At 32.5% G+C, this 15,452-nt stretch overlaps 3 protein-coding genes across 5 annotated transcripts; 2 read left to right on the top strand and 1 right to left on the bottom strand.

The window, feature by feature from the left end:
• The first annotated feature begins 1,535 nt into the window (after positions 1-1,535).
• Positions 1,536-5,085, top strand: LOC115698580 (formate dehydrogenase, mitochondrial). Its single transcript, XM_030625682.2, has 6 exons — positions 1,536-1,807; positions 2,945-3,116; positions 3,324-3,864; positions 3,975-4,099; positions 4,446-4,558; positions 4,665-5,085. The coding sequence occupies exons 1-6, from the start codon at positions 1,721-1,723 to the stop codon at positions 4,776-4,778; spliced, it is 1,152 nt and encodes a 383-aa protein (XP_030481542.1). The 5' UTR covers positions 1,536-1,720; the 3' UTR covers positions 4,779-5,085.
• A 281-nt stretch (positions 5,086-5,366) lies between these two features.
• LOC115698581 (photosystem I assembly factor PSA3, chloroplastic) lies at positions 5,367-7,563 on the bottom strand. The gene is made up of 3 exons (XM_030625683.2): positions 7,093-7,563; positions 5,950-6,114; positions 5,367-5,791 (listed from the first exon to the last, which is right to left on the bottom strand). Exons 1-3 carry the CDS (start codon positions 7,477-7,479, stop codon positions 5,474-5,476), a joined length of 870 nt encoding a protein of 289 aa, XP_030481543.2. The 5' UTR covers positions 7,480-7,563; the 3' UTR covers positions 5,367-5,473.
• An 828-nt stretch (positions 7,564-8,391) lies between these two features.
• On the top strand, positions 8,392-13,189 carry LOC115701337 (uncharacterized). Of its 3 annotated transcripts, none has more exons than XM_061102170.1 (19): positions 8,392-8,797; positions 8,966-9,003; positions 9,155-9,177; positions 9,447-9,553; positions 9,648-9,699; positions 9,803-9,887; positions 10,055-10,145; positions 10,461-10,499; positions 10,686-10,753; positions 10,917-10,979; positions 11,069-11,124; positions 11,208-11,281; positions 11,401-11,493; positions 11,577-11,678; positions 11,881-11,961; positions 12,063-12,136; positions 12,266-12,281; positions 12,522-12,632; positions 12,734-13,189. In XM_061102170.1, exons 1-19 carry the CDS (start codon positions 8,675-8,677, stop codon positions 12,833-12,835), a joined length of 1,398 nt encoding a protein of 465 aa, XP_060958153.1. In that variant the 5' UTR covers positions 8,392-8,674; the 3' UTR covers positions 12,836-13,189. The 3 variants fall into 3 exon arrangements, with proteins under 3 accessions (XP_060958153.1, XP_030484966.1, XP_030484967.1); XM_030629106.2 differs by having other exon boundaries at positions 8,399-8,797; positions 12,063-12,154; XM_030629107.2 differs by having other exon boundaries at positions 8,769-8,797; positions 8,966-9,061; positions 12,063-12,154.
• Positions 13,190-15,452: the final 2,263 nt, after the last annotated feature.

The raw sequence follows: 15,452 nt of genomic DNA, 5'->3' as shown, positions 1-15,452 counted from the left end.
TTGGGGGGTTTTGCCGCAAATTACTCTTAAAGTTTTTATTTTATTTTGTAAAATATGGTCACATAGGATAATTTTTTAGTGACCTGTCATTGCTACGTGGGTAAAATTAGGATTTAACGAGACTGGACAGACGACACCTTAAAAATGTAAACGGAACAGTACTTTAGAGGGTTTTCCCACCAAAATATGAGGTTGGATGATTTTTTGCAAATAAATTGATAGTTGGAAGGATTTTACCGCAAATTACTCAAAAAAAAAATTTATTTACATGAAATTAATGATATTGATATTCAAATATTTTTTTTTAAAACGTATTGATTTGACTCTATAAGTGGAACCGCCACCCAAGACAAGCGTTTTTTACTATATTGTGACCCACTACAAGCGAAAGATCAACGACGAGCTATAAGGAGGTAAGTGAAAAAACCTAAAGCAAGTCTTTGTAGAATATAAATAGCTACTAATATGAATATCAATATCATTCTTCCATTTATTATTAATAGCTACTAAGAAAATTAACATTTTAAATATTAAATTGCTCATGTGTGCTCATCTATCATCAATGACACAAAAATATTGAATTGCTTTTATCCTTCATTTTGGTCATGGCCATAGATCACCCAGGTTCACTACCATAAGAGTGATAATGGGTCACTATATAGTAAATAAGTTGGCACAAACAATACTACTATTAGACTTCTTGCCTTCTTGCATTAGTTATTAATATTTCATATGAATCATTACATTAATATTTTTATATGTAGAATCCAATTCTTAATTGCATAATATTTTAGTGGCTCCTAACAATAGTATTTTTATTAGGCACCAGTAGAGATGTACACGAGGCGGGGAATTGGCGGGGAGTGCTCCCCCATCCCATCCCCGTTAAGAATTTTAATCCCCATCCCCGCTTATTCCCCATCGGGGATGAGGCGGGGAATCCCCTAATAAGGCGGGAAGGGGGCGGGGAATCCCCTAATAATAAAATAAAATTTATAATGAAATTTTGAATATACAAAAATATTAAACTACATAAAAATTAAAATATTACACATTAATTATTATTCAATAAATTAATTATTATCCAAAATATAACTTAAAATTCATAAAAAAGATACTAATATACTAAAAAAATGCAAACATAAATTATAAATTATAAAATATTATTAAAAATATAAAATAAAATACTAAACGGGTCCCCGTCCCCACCCCGTTTAACATTCGGGGACAAAAAGTGATCCCCGTCCCCGCCCCGTTCCCCATTTAGACGGGGAATTTCCGCCCCATTAGGGCCCATCCCCGTGGAGGAAATGTGCATCCCTAGGCACCAGTGGTATCTAACACCTTCTCGACATGTCACGTTGCGATTGACTAGCGATACTCCTTAAAAACTATTATATTAAATTATGTGAGACTTGATATTTAATTGGACCAATAACGATACTGACACATAAAAAAGTGTTAAGCAACAGTACCCTTTAGCATTTCACCTCGTAACAATTATCTTACAAATAAATTTGAGTAATTTTTGATAATTAAGACACGTGGTGATGATGTGGACATTTCCCAATTAGAAAAGAGTAAGAGAAAGTCATTTTTAAGACATCGAATGAGAAATGGGTTATAAATAGAGATGATTCTATGATATCTCTAACCCAAATCAACCCCTTCTTCCTTTCTTCCTTTCTTACTCCTAAATTTCCAATATTACATAGTAAAAATGGCGATGAAGCGTGTGGCCGTCTCAGCATTTCAAGCTCTTTCATCTTCATCACCATCATCATCATCCCTCACTAGGCACCTCCATGTAAGACCCTTTCTTTCTTTTTCTCTTTTATATTTTTGTTAGATTTTTAATCAGAGATTAAATTATATTTATCTGATCGTCACTAAAACAGTTCAAACTCACACTCTAAGGGTTTATGATTTCTGAATTGGGTGAGAATTTTCACTTGATCAGTAATCTGTTTTCGTCAATTTATTATTTTGTGTGGTGTGAATTTTGATCGGACGATCGTTATAGTCGAAGAAAGTTATTTGTTTATGGGTTACAGACAGTGACCGTACAGAAGTTGAAATGCATTTTATCTTAGAAAAAAAAAAAATTAATTGAAATGCTATTCTAGTAACGGACGGTCAGGATTTGATGAAACGGATTAGTATGGCAAGTCACACGTGGATTGTGTCCACTTTCCTAATTAACTTTAAATTTAATTAATAGAGATAGTCATGCTGTAGCTATCTCACATGACGTGGAAGAATCATCAGCTTGTTCTACAAAAATCCATTTTTTTTTTTTCAAAAACAAAAATATTTTGTTGTTTATGAACTAGTTTTTTTTTTTTGGGTTAAATTCTGTTAAAAAAATTATTTGATAAAGAAATTAGGAGATAATAAACTCTAATTAGTTACTTATCAAAATGTGAAATGTAAATTAATTGTTTTTAAAATGCTAGTTGTTTAAAAACACCATTTCAAAATATTAGTTGTTTATCTTTAAAAAAAAAATGTTAGTTGCTTATTTCCTAATAAAATGTAATGAAATGGTGATTTTTCAATTTATTTGGAAGAATTTTTTCGGTGGTTTTGAGATTTTGCACTTTTATGTTAATGAATTTGTAAATCCTAACTCAAAATCAAAAGACTATAATTCGATTTTTTTTTTTTTGAAATGGGATTCGTTGGTGAAAGAAACTAATACAAAAGGAAATGACTTGCTCAATGGGAGAAACCCAACATAGCACCAGCTTTGTTTAGCAAAGAGCCACCTTATTGACTATAATGATTGGTATAATTGACTATAATTCGAATTGTAGGCGAGAAAATGAGTAATGCTTAATATTCGACCAAGTTTTTCATCAAATAAAAACATAACAAAAGAAAATGTCAAATTATATGTAGTAACGTTAATTGTCTTCTTTTTTTTTTTGCTTTTGAACAACAGGCTTCTGCTGGCAGCAAAAAGATTGTTGGGGTATTCTACAAAGCCAATGATTATGCTAAGCTCAACCCCAATTTTGTGGGCTGCGCAGAGGGAGCCTTGGGTATCCGGGACTGGCTAGAATCACAAGGTCATCAATACATTGTCACTGATGACAAAGAAGGACCTGGCTGTGGTTAGTGTTTTAACTTATACTATATAAACTTGTACAATTGAGTTGTATCATAGTAACATGTTAGTGGGCATGATCTTCTGGTTCTTCTTTAGTTGAACTTAGTATCTACAACTTAAATATATCACTATGTCTATATTAATAATGCTATACAATAATTTGAACTGATGTGTAACCCTTCTCTTGTTTTTTTTCTTTCCCTTTATACAGAACTTGAGAAACATATTCATGATCTGGAAGTTCTCATAACTACTCCTTTCCACCCTGCTTATGTAACGGCTGAAAGGATTAAGAGGGCAAAGAATTTGAAGCTTGTTCTTACTGCTGGAATTGGTTCCGACCATGTTGATTTGAATGCAGCTGCTGCTGCTGGATTAACAGTTGCTGAGGTGACAGGAAGTAATACGGTTTCGGTGGCTGAGGATGAGCTCATGAGAATTCTCATTCTTGTCCGGAACTTCATACCTGGTCATCATCAGGTTATCAATGGGGATTGGAATGTTGCTGGTATTGCTTACAGAGCTTATGATCTGGAAGGGAAAACGGTGGGAACTGTTGGTGCTGGACGTATTGGCAAGCTTTTACTTCAACGATTGAAGCCTTTCAACTGTAATTTGTTGTATCATGACAGACTCAAGATGGAACCTGAATTGGAGAAGGAAATTGGGGCTAAGTTTGAGGAGGATCTTGATGCCATGCTTCCCAAATGTGACATAGTCGTCATCAACATGCCTCTTACTGACAAAACACGGTATTGATTGTTTTCTTTTTTTTTTTTTTTTTTCTATTTATTATCTACTTAAGTATCAAAGATTATGTGTATTATTTGTAGTACATACTTAAATCCAACTCATGAAACAGGGGAATGTTTGACAAAGAAAAAATTGCAAAGTGTAAGAAGGGAGTCCTGTTTGTTAACAATGCTCGGGGTGCAATTATGGATACGCAAGCAGTTGTTGATGCTTGTTCCAGTGGACACATTGCAGGTAACTTAGCAACTCACCAAAATTCAATTAAAGATCAATGATGAAGATACCACTTTTGCATTTAACATCATTATATGTTCTTGAAACTGGAATATGTGCGTAACGATAGCTCTCCTTAACAAAACATATGGCTATGATTATAAGTTTGATCTAAATTGAAACCAGAACTTCATTCTCTCCTCTTCCTCTCTTTGAGTTGAGATTATGTATATGTTGTTTTGAGGGTTTGAAAATAAAATGTGATGGGCACAATCCATTTAAGAAGAATGCATAGAAATCGGTAAATTTGTATCAAACTTCTATTACTGGATTTCATTCTCCTGAGATCTTCTACCCTATCATCCAGGCTACAGTGGTGATGTTTGGTATCCACAACCAGCTCCTAAGGACCATCCATGGCGTTATATGCCAAACCAAGCTATGACTCCCCATATTTCTGGCACTACAATTGACGCACAGGTATATTTAATTCTGTATATTATTTCTCCTTATTTTGATATTGCTACTTTGCTGTTATTTTTGTGTCCATAACTCAAAACAAAAACATAAAATGGACATTGTTCAGTTGCGATATGCGGATGGAGTGAAGGATATGCTCAATAGGTACTTCAAGGGAGAAGATTTCCCAGCACAAAACTACATTGTCAAGGAAGGTGAACTGGCCAGCCAGTACCGATGATTTGGATCCGCGGAATCTGAGTCTACTTGTTTTTGAGTCTCTTCACTGCTGACATAATAATAAGAAAAACAGAGTGATCATCTGATAATCTCTACGTTCTTGAAGATCCACAATGTTGTGTTAGTAATAAGACTCATCTCATTATGAGGATGGTGTCAATAGATTTCTGTAGTTTCGCTTTTGAAGTGTTTCGAGTCTAGTTTCTGCATTGAGATTATGCTTTGTCAGTATGTGGAAGACTCCAATGACAATTATGAATAGACGCTTTCTATGCTTGAATGAATTTACAAGTCTATTACTTCCTTTACATGTTAAGTATGTGTTGTGTTGTGTTTGCTTTACTTTGTTTTTTTCCTACTACACTGAGAGGAAGGAAACAACTGTTCTTGAACTAAACTTGCAATCATCATAGAATTTATGATGAGAAAGAATGAGCATGAAATCCTGAAATATCTAACAACGACAGCATTTTTTAGATCCGCTTTGACATTTGTTATCTACAAACAAGTAACGACAACTTACCTAAACAACAGTATATTAGTGTAAACGACAACAAATTAAAGAGAATTAACAGTGAGCTAAACAAGGTAATCAAAATCAACACTCTAAACCAGAGAAGTAGAAGAAGATACAACATTCACAGCTCTGCTATTCCATTATGAATCATTGTCTATAACAACTCGGTACACATTGATTTAAGTATCTTTATTTTGTTGAAGGAATTGTAGATCCTTCATTTGCAATTGAACAGCTTCTTTGGACAAGATCTTTGGCTCCGGAACGTTTAAATCACCGCCTTGAGCTATTCTTTCTGCCTTGTCTTTTATAATCTTCTGTATCTCAGTTTTCTGTACGGTTGGAAAAACTGAAATGAGCATTACATTGAGAAGATTCTCATCCTCTTCCTCTATAGGGCCTTTCCCAAAACAGCAAACATAAATGGCTTCAAGTGATTTCTCAACTCGAGCCTCCATGGGGATCGTGGTTGCGCCACCCTTTGACTTTGCCCGTTTCTGCATTACAACACATTTATTTATTCTCAGTGAGAAAGGAACCATTTTTCAAAATAACTTAAAGTCTATGCATCTTTTTAATTGTTCTTGTGTTGAAAAGAAATTGCAGTCCTCAAATGGAATTTCCCAATAATAGTAAGTATTAATCATTAACAAACCTCTCTGGCCTCATTCATCATGGCTAAGAAAGTCTCTTCCTCAAACTCAATATCATTTGAAATCCGAATCCTAGCTGCTCCTTCCAAAATCTCCTCAGATTTTAAGAGACCAGCTCCCACGGCTGCTAACCAACAGCATAGAAGAACATACAAAGGCTCCCCTGCCTAACCAAAATCCAAACTCAAATCAAACACCATAAATAGTTCATCTAAAGTACTCCAAAAAACCCAACAAGAATGTCCTAATAATTATTAGTGGAGTAGACTAGCTACTACATCAGAAGTGTGTTAATGGCTTTTTTTGTGGAGAAAAATTGTTTTAAATTATGATTGTTTAAACTATTATGCGACAATTATAACATGCTAATTGGTAAGAATCATTAGTTTTATCTCAAAAACAATTGATTGATAATGATAGAGTAACTGGTGATCCAGTCTTATAATGTGTTAAACTATCTCTAATAAGTAGTGTAAAATTTGTGTTAAATTTGCCTCAAAAAATAAACCTATTGAGCCCAACTTTTCCAATTATGTTCCAATAAAATACAGAAACTACTGAATTGAAAGTATATAACAACTCTATTAATATATAAATAAATTGTAAAAACTTATCAATTGATTAATGAGTAAGCAAAAAGAATAAATAAAAAAAATATATAATATTTATTATAATGTAAATTTAGCTATATATATTGTGTCAAATTTCACACAATGTTTAACACAATCAAATTTGACAACATTATACATTACTATTGAAGTTCAAATTTCATGAAAATTGAACTTAATATATGCATATACACCTACTCAACTAGAGATATCTTAATAATCTCATATATTTATAAAGATAAGCAAACTATGAAATTGAGCATTGGTGTAAGACATCGTCCTACTATTATCTAGAGGTGGTACATTAAGATTATAGTTAGTAATATTTTATAAAATTTATTGCATTAAATTATACAGAACATTATACTTAATTATACTAATATTAGTTCATTTTAACATTTCTCCTGAAATTTATATCTCATGAATACTAATGCCATATTTCTAAGCAAATTCAAAGACTAGTAATATCCGATCAAATTATAACAATACAAATAAAACCCCATTTTCCTCAAATAGAAAATCTAAACAAAAAACTACCTTGCCTCTTCGACTTTGAAACTCATAGAAAGCTCTGGAATCAGATGGAGTACACCTCTTCCCAACTCGTCTCCGAAACTCGGCAAAGTCAATAATATCCCCACCAACGCCACCTTCGTCGCTTATGATTCTGGCTACTAGACCGATCACAGGGAGAGCTCCGATAACTTTGTTGGCGAAGCTGGAAAAAGAGTTGGGAGTTTCCATGTAAGCTTTGACAGAGAAGACGAGGCCATTAGAGTTGGAGGAAGGGGATATGGGCCTAGAAGTATAGATTTGGCGGAGAAGGAGTAGAGAGGAGGGGGAAATGGGTTTTCGGATGATGGTGTGAAAAGGGGTGTTTTTGGTTTGGAGTGAGGATGAGGTGAAGGTGAGCACCACCACCATGGCTGTGAAAAGTGAAGCTCAGGTAAGTGTTTTATCCATGGACCATGGCCTCTCATTTATATACGTTATCTCATTTCCCAACTCTCTCAGAATTATGGGCCTTTGTTTTACTACATTACTTGGGGCGACCCGACCCGACCCGTTTATTTTTTATTTTTTATTTTTTTTTGGTTGAAAAAGGAAAGAAAAGAAAATATTCTTTGGTTACGGTGGCACTTAACTATATTTTTTTTGACGAAGGGTACAGAGCAAAACGGTAGGGATTTAGTAGATTTTGTCGTTAAAAATTAAATTTATGTGGTTAAGTGTTACAAAACATAAAGTTTAAGTAGTTTAGGCGCCATATATTTTATAATTTTTTGTACTTTAATAATGTAATTGTAACCCGTTATCACTACAATATTATATATATATATTTAGTAATTTGACGATAAATATTATCTCTTTGTTAAATAATTTAAGATACCGAAAATAAAATTTAAAATAATTAATTGCAACTACAGCATACAACAATCATATAAAAAATTAAATTATACCTTTTCTAGTGTCAAAACCAAAATAGTGCCCTTATGTATAATTTTCCAAAAAATTTCACTTTTATGGACTAAAATTACTATCCACGTGCTGTCACAATATAATTTTTATTAATTAGATGAGTATAGTTTGGTAAGAGATTCAAGCATCATTTGATGACAAATCTATCTACACAAAATTATAATGTTTTAGCAAGTGTCTCGTAAATCTATATAAAGAAGACTTGATACTTATCTAAGAAAAATTATGTTTTATTCAAAAGGAAGAAGAAGAAAAAAGGTAAAATTTAATTTATTGTTTAAAAACGACAAAAATGCTAAAAAACGACAGCAATTGGATATTGACATCATCTGCATATCTCTCTCCTCCACAGTCCCCATTTTTTCAACAACAGTACCAATCTTCTTCTTCTTTTATTCCATTCCATTCTCATCCAAATTATAAAAATAAATAAATAAATAAATAAATAAAATAATCCCTAATTTCTTGGAAGAAAAATCATATACATTCCTCTACAAAAAAGGAAAGTAGGTTCTTTTCTATTCTACTCCATTTATACACACACATATATATATACGCGTTAATAGGTGCTCCATTGTTGAAATTGAGGTCCAAAGCTTTTTGACTTCACTGTTTGGCCTTCTCGGAGTCTTGAAGCAGAATGGGAGCCCGTCGAAACGGCGACGTTGCGTTCTCTCCCTTTTGTAGTTTCTCATCCTCTAACAACACCAGACTCGGCAAACACGTTCACGACAACGTCCATGGCAACATTTACCTTGACCCTGTATGTACTCCTCCTCCTTTTTACCATTTTTGTTTAAATGTTTGGCTTGTTTGATATTTTATTATATGTATATATCTATGTGTATGTGCGTGTGTTTTGAGATTTTGTGAATTTGTGAAAATGTGAATCAAAAGATTGTTAATTTCTTTCAATTTGAATTGGTTGCAGCTTGTTTTGAAGTTTATTGATACTGAGGAGTTCCAAAGGCAAGTACTTGTGGCGCCCATTAATGGAAAAATGGCCAAATGGGGTGTCTTTCATTGTGTATGTAATATGTATACTGCCAGTTTTTCTTTTTTATATACTAATTTTGAGGGTAATTAATATATTTTTTTTTAACTTCATTTCCAATTTCAGGCTTAGGGACCTCAAACAACTTGGTAAGTATTGTGATTTTCTTTGTTTGAACCATATTTAGGAGTTGTATATGGCAGAAGTTGCCAAAATCTTTAATTATTATGTAATTCAACATATCCGGGTTAAAAACAAATGAAGGGTATTCACATCCTTTTTTACTTTGACTAATGGTATTTAAATCTGAACTGGCTTGAGTAAGCACTCTTAAGTAGGGAATTTGGTTGTTTTTTAGTATTGTGTTTTTATATCAATACTCATAAGAGTGCTTATTTTCTTCTTTGACTTGATTTAGGCATGACACACATGGTTTATCCTGGGGCTATGCATTCTCGGTTCGAACACTCTCTTGGGGTGTATTGGCTTGCTGGGGAATCTGTTCAGAAGCTAAAAACTTATCAGGTTTTTCTTGCTTTCTGATCATTTAAGACTAGTAGTTGAGTCAAGTCTTAATTTCCACTGCACTATACAATGTAGTTGCGGCATTATTTTGCAGGGTTTGGAGCTTGGTATTGACAATTTTGATATTCAAACGGTGAAGCTTGCTGGTATTAACTTCTTGTCTTCTACATTTTTGATACAGAGGGGAAAAATGTGTTATTTCAATTTTAGTTCTTCACCTTTTATTCATATTTTACTGTCTAATTGAAGGACTTCTCCATGATGTGGGTCATGGACCTTTCAGTCACTTGTTCGAACGTGAATTTCTTCCTCAAGTTGTTAGTGGTTGTACTTGGTAAGTGCCTGAATATAGTATCTCTCTCTTTTCATTTTGTAAGTATATTGTTCTTCCTTTTCCTTTTAAGTATTTTTCATAATTTTTATAAGAGAGATTATTAAATTTGATTGTAATTCTGTAGCTACTTATATAACTGCAATGCTCTATGACTTCTGCTTGTCTAGGTCTCATGAACAAATGTCAGTGAATATGATTGATCACATTGTTGATCAGCATTGTATTGATGTTGACCATGAAATGATCAAAAGAGTGAAGGTAACCCCATACCTTCTGTCTCCAATGTTCTTATTTGACCTTTTTATACACTAATTCAAATAGCTAGCATGGTCGTTTTGTATCTTACATGTTTCTGAATTGGAGGAAGTCTGTGAACCAATAAATTCGTAAGCTACAAGAGACAGCAAAAAACTAAAATGAAAATTGTCTTGCTGTTACTTTAAGCGAGAGGGTGGGCAATTTCCATGTCCTCTTTAAAGTCTGTTAAGTGGGATCTGTTTCCATATGAAATGAATTGAGGAGCATATTAGATGATCTCTTAATTTTGATATTTATACTTTTTTCTTTTTGTAGGAAATGATACTAGCTAGCTCTGAATTTAAACTTCCTCAAGTAAGTTTGTTTTCCTTTCTGATTTTTCTTTTTGTAGACATGGCAACAAAACAATGTTTTATGTTAAAATACATTGTTAACACACTATATATTTACTTCTTGATGTTCTCATCAATCATTGAGAACCAATGATTTTTATCTTTTGTGTTAACGGTTGTTTTTTTCTTCCAAATATGTGACTTGTAGGGGACAAGAGAAAAGAACTTTTTATATGATATTGTTGCTAATGGCCGTAATGGAATTGATGTTGATAAGTAAGTGTTTATATCTTATATTTTGCTTTTCCACTTGTACATTGTGTAGTATTCTTTTCAACTGGGAAGTTTCAATTAAATTCCATATTGTTATTTGTATCTATAACACCTTAATGTTGAATTGCATTTGTAGTACTAATATGAAATTTATTTTTGTATATAGGTTTGATTATATCGTCCGTGACTCACGAGCCTGTGCTCTTGGATGCAATTTCGAGTTTGAAAGGTCTTATTGAGATCTTTTACGCAATTGTTAGTTTCACTAATACTTAACTTTTCAAGTAAAAGTTACATTATACATATCATGACTTGCAGGTTAATGGAGACTATGCGAGTTTTGGATAATGAGATATGCTATCGGGCCAAGGATTGTTAGTATTCTGCTAAATTCATCTATTAGTTTGCATTTTTCTTTCCCTCTTGATCATATCTTTTTAACATGTGGATATTCTAGACCTTACTGTCCACAAATTATTTGCCACTCGAGCTGATCTTTACCGAACAGTATATACACATCCAAAAGTAAAGGTATCATTCAGATGATAGATCATTACATTTGTGCCTTCCATATCTATTTCCCCTTTTATTCTTTGATTATTTCTAAATTCACTTTCCAAATTCCAACTCCTTAAGTTTAATATTTACAGGCCATAGAGCTTATGGTAGTGGATGTCTTGGTGAAAGCAAATGAGTATCTACATATTTCTTCCTTCATTAACGAACCCTCAGAATATTGGAAGGTTTCATGATCTTGATTCATTAAATTCATTGTCACAGTTCATGAAATGTCGTATTGATTTTTTTCTTCATTCTTGGAACGCAGTTGGATGACACAATAATTAAAACCATTGAGATTTCTTCTCATCAAGAATTGCAAGAATCTAGAGATTTAATCCAACGCATACGAAGGCGAAATCTTTACCAGGTAGAATACCAGACCTTTTGGTGATTGTCGCTACATCTTTGAGCAATAAATGATGTAATTTGGCAAAGCTCTTTGTGTAGTGATAAGGCTGATTGTGTCCTTGTCCATTTCTTTCCTCCCTTTATTTGTATGCATTGTTACTATTTGTTGGTTGTATTTATCATTATTATTATTATCATCATCATTTTACCTTTAATGGCAGTTCTGCAACGAATATGCGGTACCTAAGGACAAGCTAGACAACTTCAAAAATGTCACAGCACAAGATATTATTTGTTCTCAGGTTCTTGTTCAAACTTTGTATCTGTCCACTTTGAAAGCATCTTTTCAAGTCAATAAACTCCAATCTCTTACATCAAATATTTTGTGATTTACATTTTCCAGATAAATGGTGGAGTTATACTCAGGGAGGAGGATCTTGTTGTGTGCAATGTTAAGATTGATTTGACTCGTGGAAGGTACAATCCATTTGAAAAGTAAGGCCCTTTACCTATCCCATGCCACTAAAAAATTGAACAGCATAGATTCTTCTGTTACTAACTTTTCTCACCCCTCTTTGTTTTTTTTTTTTTGCACGTCCGTTCCAGCATCCATTTTTTCCAGGTATGCATCAATTTTCTGAATTATGAATATAATATACTTCTACCTCATTGGAACTTGGTTATTATATTTTCTGAAGATACTTGGTTGAGTCTAGGTTCTGTGGATCATATTTTATCAATCTTTGGACATGGTGATGCATAATTTCTTGATTAGAGAATTTAACACAAATTGGAGAAATTATTGTTCAGTCTCATACATATGAAAGCTGCCATTTTTAATGATTATTTGTTATTTACTCAGGATTATGAAAGTGAGGAGAAATTATGTATACCTAATGAACGTATTAGTCACTTGTTGCCGACATCTTACCAAGATCTGATAGTGAGGGTGTACTCCAAAAAGCCTGAATTGGTGTGTGTCTCAATCAAACTACCTCACAGCCAATATGAACACAATCTTTCATTCTCTAACTATTTTTAATTCTTCTATCCTTGTACATTCATTTTGTGTAGGTGGGAGCTATCTCGGATGCTTTTGAAAATTTCCAATTAAAAACATACGGAATCAAAACGCAAGTGCATGCGACTCCAGAGAAAAAGAAACAGCGTGCATGAGGATGCTTAAAAAAAAGTCTGAACAAAATAAAATAAAATGCTACGGTGCACCACAAATTAATCAAGCTAAAACACCTTGGGACCACACAGAAGCATATGATTTTTGCTTGATGGTGATTTTTCTCAACTGGGATTATCCCAAAAAATTTTGTATAGACATGTGAGTTTGTGAACTTTACAGTTTTACTAAAATATTGTTTTTTTTTCTTGCTTCTGACTTTCTCTTATTAAAAGCAAAGTGTTACTTCTGTTCTGTTTTGAGGCTGATAGTTAGGTTACTTGGTCACTTCTTCTTCTTCCTGTATGCTACTACTACAATGGTTTGTCTGCAATAAAGTTGGATAATTATGTTGTTGTCGGGTGCCAGCTTGAATGGATAAAGCTTTAAACACCCTTTTAAACTTTATTTAAGTAGAGATGTTTTCTTTTATCTTTTCTTAAGAGAGAGAGAGAGAGAAAGAGAAAGAGGGAATATTTTGATTTCAGTAGTAAAAAAGATAAAATGTGGAGTCTTGGGAAGGAGGCATATAAGATTGGCAGGCTACAAAAAAATTCACGGGAAATAGAAGCTGCCTCTGTAATCTGTATCATGATCATCTCATCACTACTTTGACAAAAACCGGTGCAGTGCAACTCTAGCTCCCGTGACCAACACACCACACCACACAGCTCAGTCATTGTTATTCACCCTCTTCTTTAATAAATTTGATGCTTCATTAAGTCAAAAAGGTTAGGTTTCACGTGCATGTTGATGTTTGCCAAAATAGTATTGATATTATTGTTACAATAATTTGTGACATAAATATTTAAGTTTATTAAGTTTAATTTTTGACGAAAATAATATCTAATTTATAAGAGTAACTTCAAGGAGTCCTTAAATTTGAGGTTGCAGTGACTAATCTTCTCCAACGTAGTATCATTTTGAGGTAATATATGCCGTCTTTGCTACAGTGCACTGCATATATGCAGTAGCACTTCAGCAACTGCATCTTTTTTTTTTATTATTATTATTAATATTTAATAGTTGATTTTTGTTTAATATTAAAATATCTTATATTTTATTAATATAATAATAAAATATATTTTTTGGTGTAAATTTTAGCGTTTGTAGTGAAAATATTTTTTGATACTAAATTTGGTAATAGTGTAACACCAAATTTAATGTATCCATGGTGATGCTATACGTAAGTTAAATGTAAGTTAATGATTACATGACAATTTTTAATTAGTACAAAAGTGACACGTAAATAGTAATTTACACGGGTGTAATTTAGATTATAGGCCATAAATACTTGTGTAATTTCTTACTTGTCATATATAACTGTCGGCAAAATCATCACTTGGCTATGGGTTCTATAGTGTAGGAGAATATCAAACAGTTTTTTCAGTCAAAAGAAAATTAAAATAAAGAGCACAACCTTATTAAGAATTAAGATATAGAAAGAATAAGATTCCACGTTTTCAAATACACAATCTTTACATATGTATATATATATTCTAAAACTGAGCGGCTGCATTTTCTTTATTAAGCATCTAATAACTTGGTGTGCATGCATAGTCTATTAATTAAGTTTAGAAGCAAGAATCCAACTTCTTATGTTTTGAGTTGAATTGATCACTACTCACTACTCACTACTCACTACAAGTACAATGTGTTTTGGTGTTGAAATTTCTAAAAAGGCAGCTGAGCATATTTCTTTAAACAGCTAACTAATGTATAATATGACATTATTGCATTTGCACAAATCATTCATTCTGAGGTCCCATGTGGCTCTCTACTACTTTAGGAAGGTACAAGTTTTGCTTTATTTGATGTTGGATTTTGTCTTACACGTACCAAAGTTTAAGGGACCTTAAACACATTGTTTACATTATTAGGATGCTTTTCATTTTGTCTGAATTAAAAAAAAAAAAAAAAAAAAAGAATCAATTGTTATTTACATTATTTTGTAGGGAGCTCAAAGTACCTCTAAATCTATCCTTCCTTATATGATCCAACCACATATTTTGCTTTGCTTTAGTGTTAGATCTCTTTATGTGTGTTGTGTCTATTTTAAAATTTGCAAACTTTATATGCTTAGTTTGTATAAATATAGCTTATGAGTTTTGATAATTGAATAAATATTATCTCTTTTTATTATTATTATTATTATTATTATTAAAAAAGTTAAAATGTATTTCGTAACATATTTAAATTTTAAGGTAAAATGTACTCTAAATTTAGTTTGATGTTCTTTAACTTTTAGCTGTTATATTAACTAGATTAATTGATTCAATAATTATAAAGATTACAAAAGGTATATTTTCAAGGGACAAAATTTAATCCCTATATTTATATATAATTTCTTTTTTCCCCAATCAAGGCAATGTGCCATTGCCTATCAAATTTGGGGAGGTAGCAAGTATTTTTCAAGTAGGGATGTCTCAGTGGAAAAACTTTCTTTTATAATTTTTTTTATATTATGTATAATATTAGTTGGATGGAATGGATGATTGGGTACTTTTTTTTTCTTTTCTTTTTTTTTTTTTTTAAAAAAAAAAAAAAACTTAATGATCATAAGATATGAGTACATCCAAAGCCCAAGGTCAAATCAAAGGCCTTTTGCGAATTACCAGG

The sequence above is a fragment of the Cannabis sativa genome, chromosome 8, assembly GCF_029168945.1.
Source record: "Cannabis sativa cultivar Pink pepper isolate KNU-18-1 chromosome 8, ASM2916894v1, whole genome shotgun sequence".
Lineage (NCBI taxonomy): Eukaryota > Viridiplantae > Streptophyta > Magnoliopsida > Rosales > Cannabaceae > Cannabis > Cannabis sativa.
Note: the sequence above shows the minus strand (reverse complement) of the source record. Positions and strands in the feature narration are given on the sequence as shown.

Excerpts from the sequence above, each read along its gene's own strand:
- LOC115698580 (XM_030625682.2), top strand. The coding sequence starts at position 1,721 with ATGGCGATGAAGCGTGTGGCCGTCTCAGCATTTCAAGCTCTTTCATCT. Across the intron at positions 1,808-2,944 it reads CCCTCACTAGGCACCTCCAT|GCTTCTGCTGGCAGCAAAAA; the intron begins GTAAGACCCTTT and ends TTTGAACAACAG. Across the intron at positions 4,100-4,445 it reads TTCCAGTGGACACATTGCAG|GCTACAGTGGTGATGTTTGG; the intron begins GTAACTTAGCAA and ends CCTATCATCCAG.
- LOC115701337 (XM_030629106.2), top strand. The coding sequence starts at position 8,675 with ATGGGAGCCCGTCGAAACGGCGACGTTGCGTTCTCTCCCTTTTGTAGT. Across the intron at positions 9,700-9,802 it reads TCAAACGGTGAAGCTTGCTG|GACTTCTCCATGATGTGGGT; the intron begins GTATTAACTTCT and ends GTCTAATTGAAG. Across the intron at positions 10,146-10,460 it reads AAATGATCAAAAGAGTGAAG|GAAATGATACTAGCTAGCTC; the intron begins GTAACCCCATAC and ends TTCTTTTTGTAG.
- LOC115698581 (XM_030625683.2), bottom strand. The coding sequence starts at position 7,479 with ATGGTGGTGGTGCTCACCTTCACCTCATCCTCACTCCAAACCAAAAAC. Across the intron at positions 6,115-7,092 it reads TTCAAAGTCGAAGAGGCAAG|GCAGGGGAGCCTTTGTATGT; the intron begins GTAGTTTTTTGT and ends GATTTTGGTTAG. Across the intron at positions 5,792-5,949 it reads TGATGAATGAGGCCAGAGAG|AAACGGGCAAAGTCAAAGGG; the intron begins GTTTGTTAATGA and ends GTTGTAATGCAG.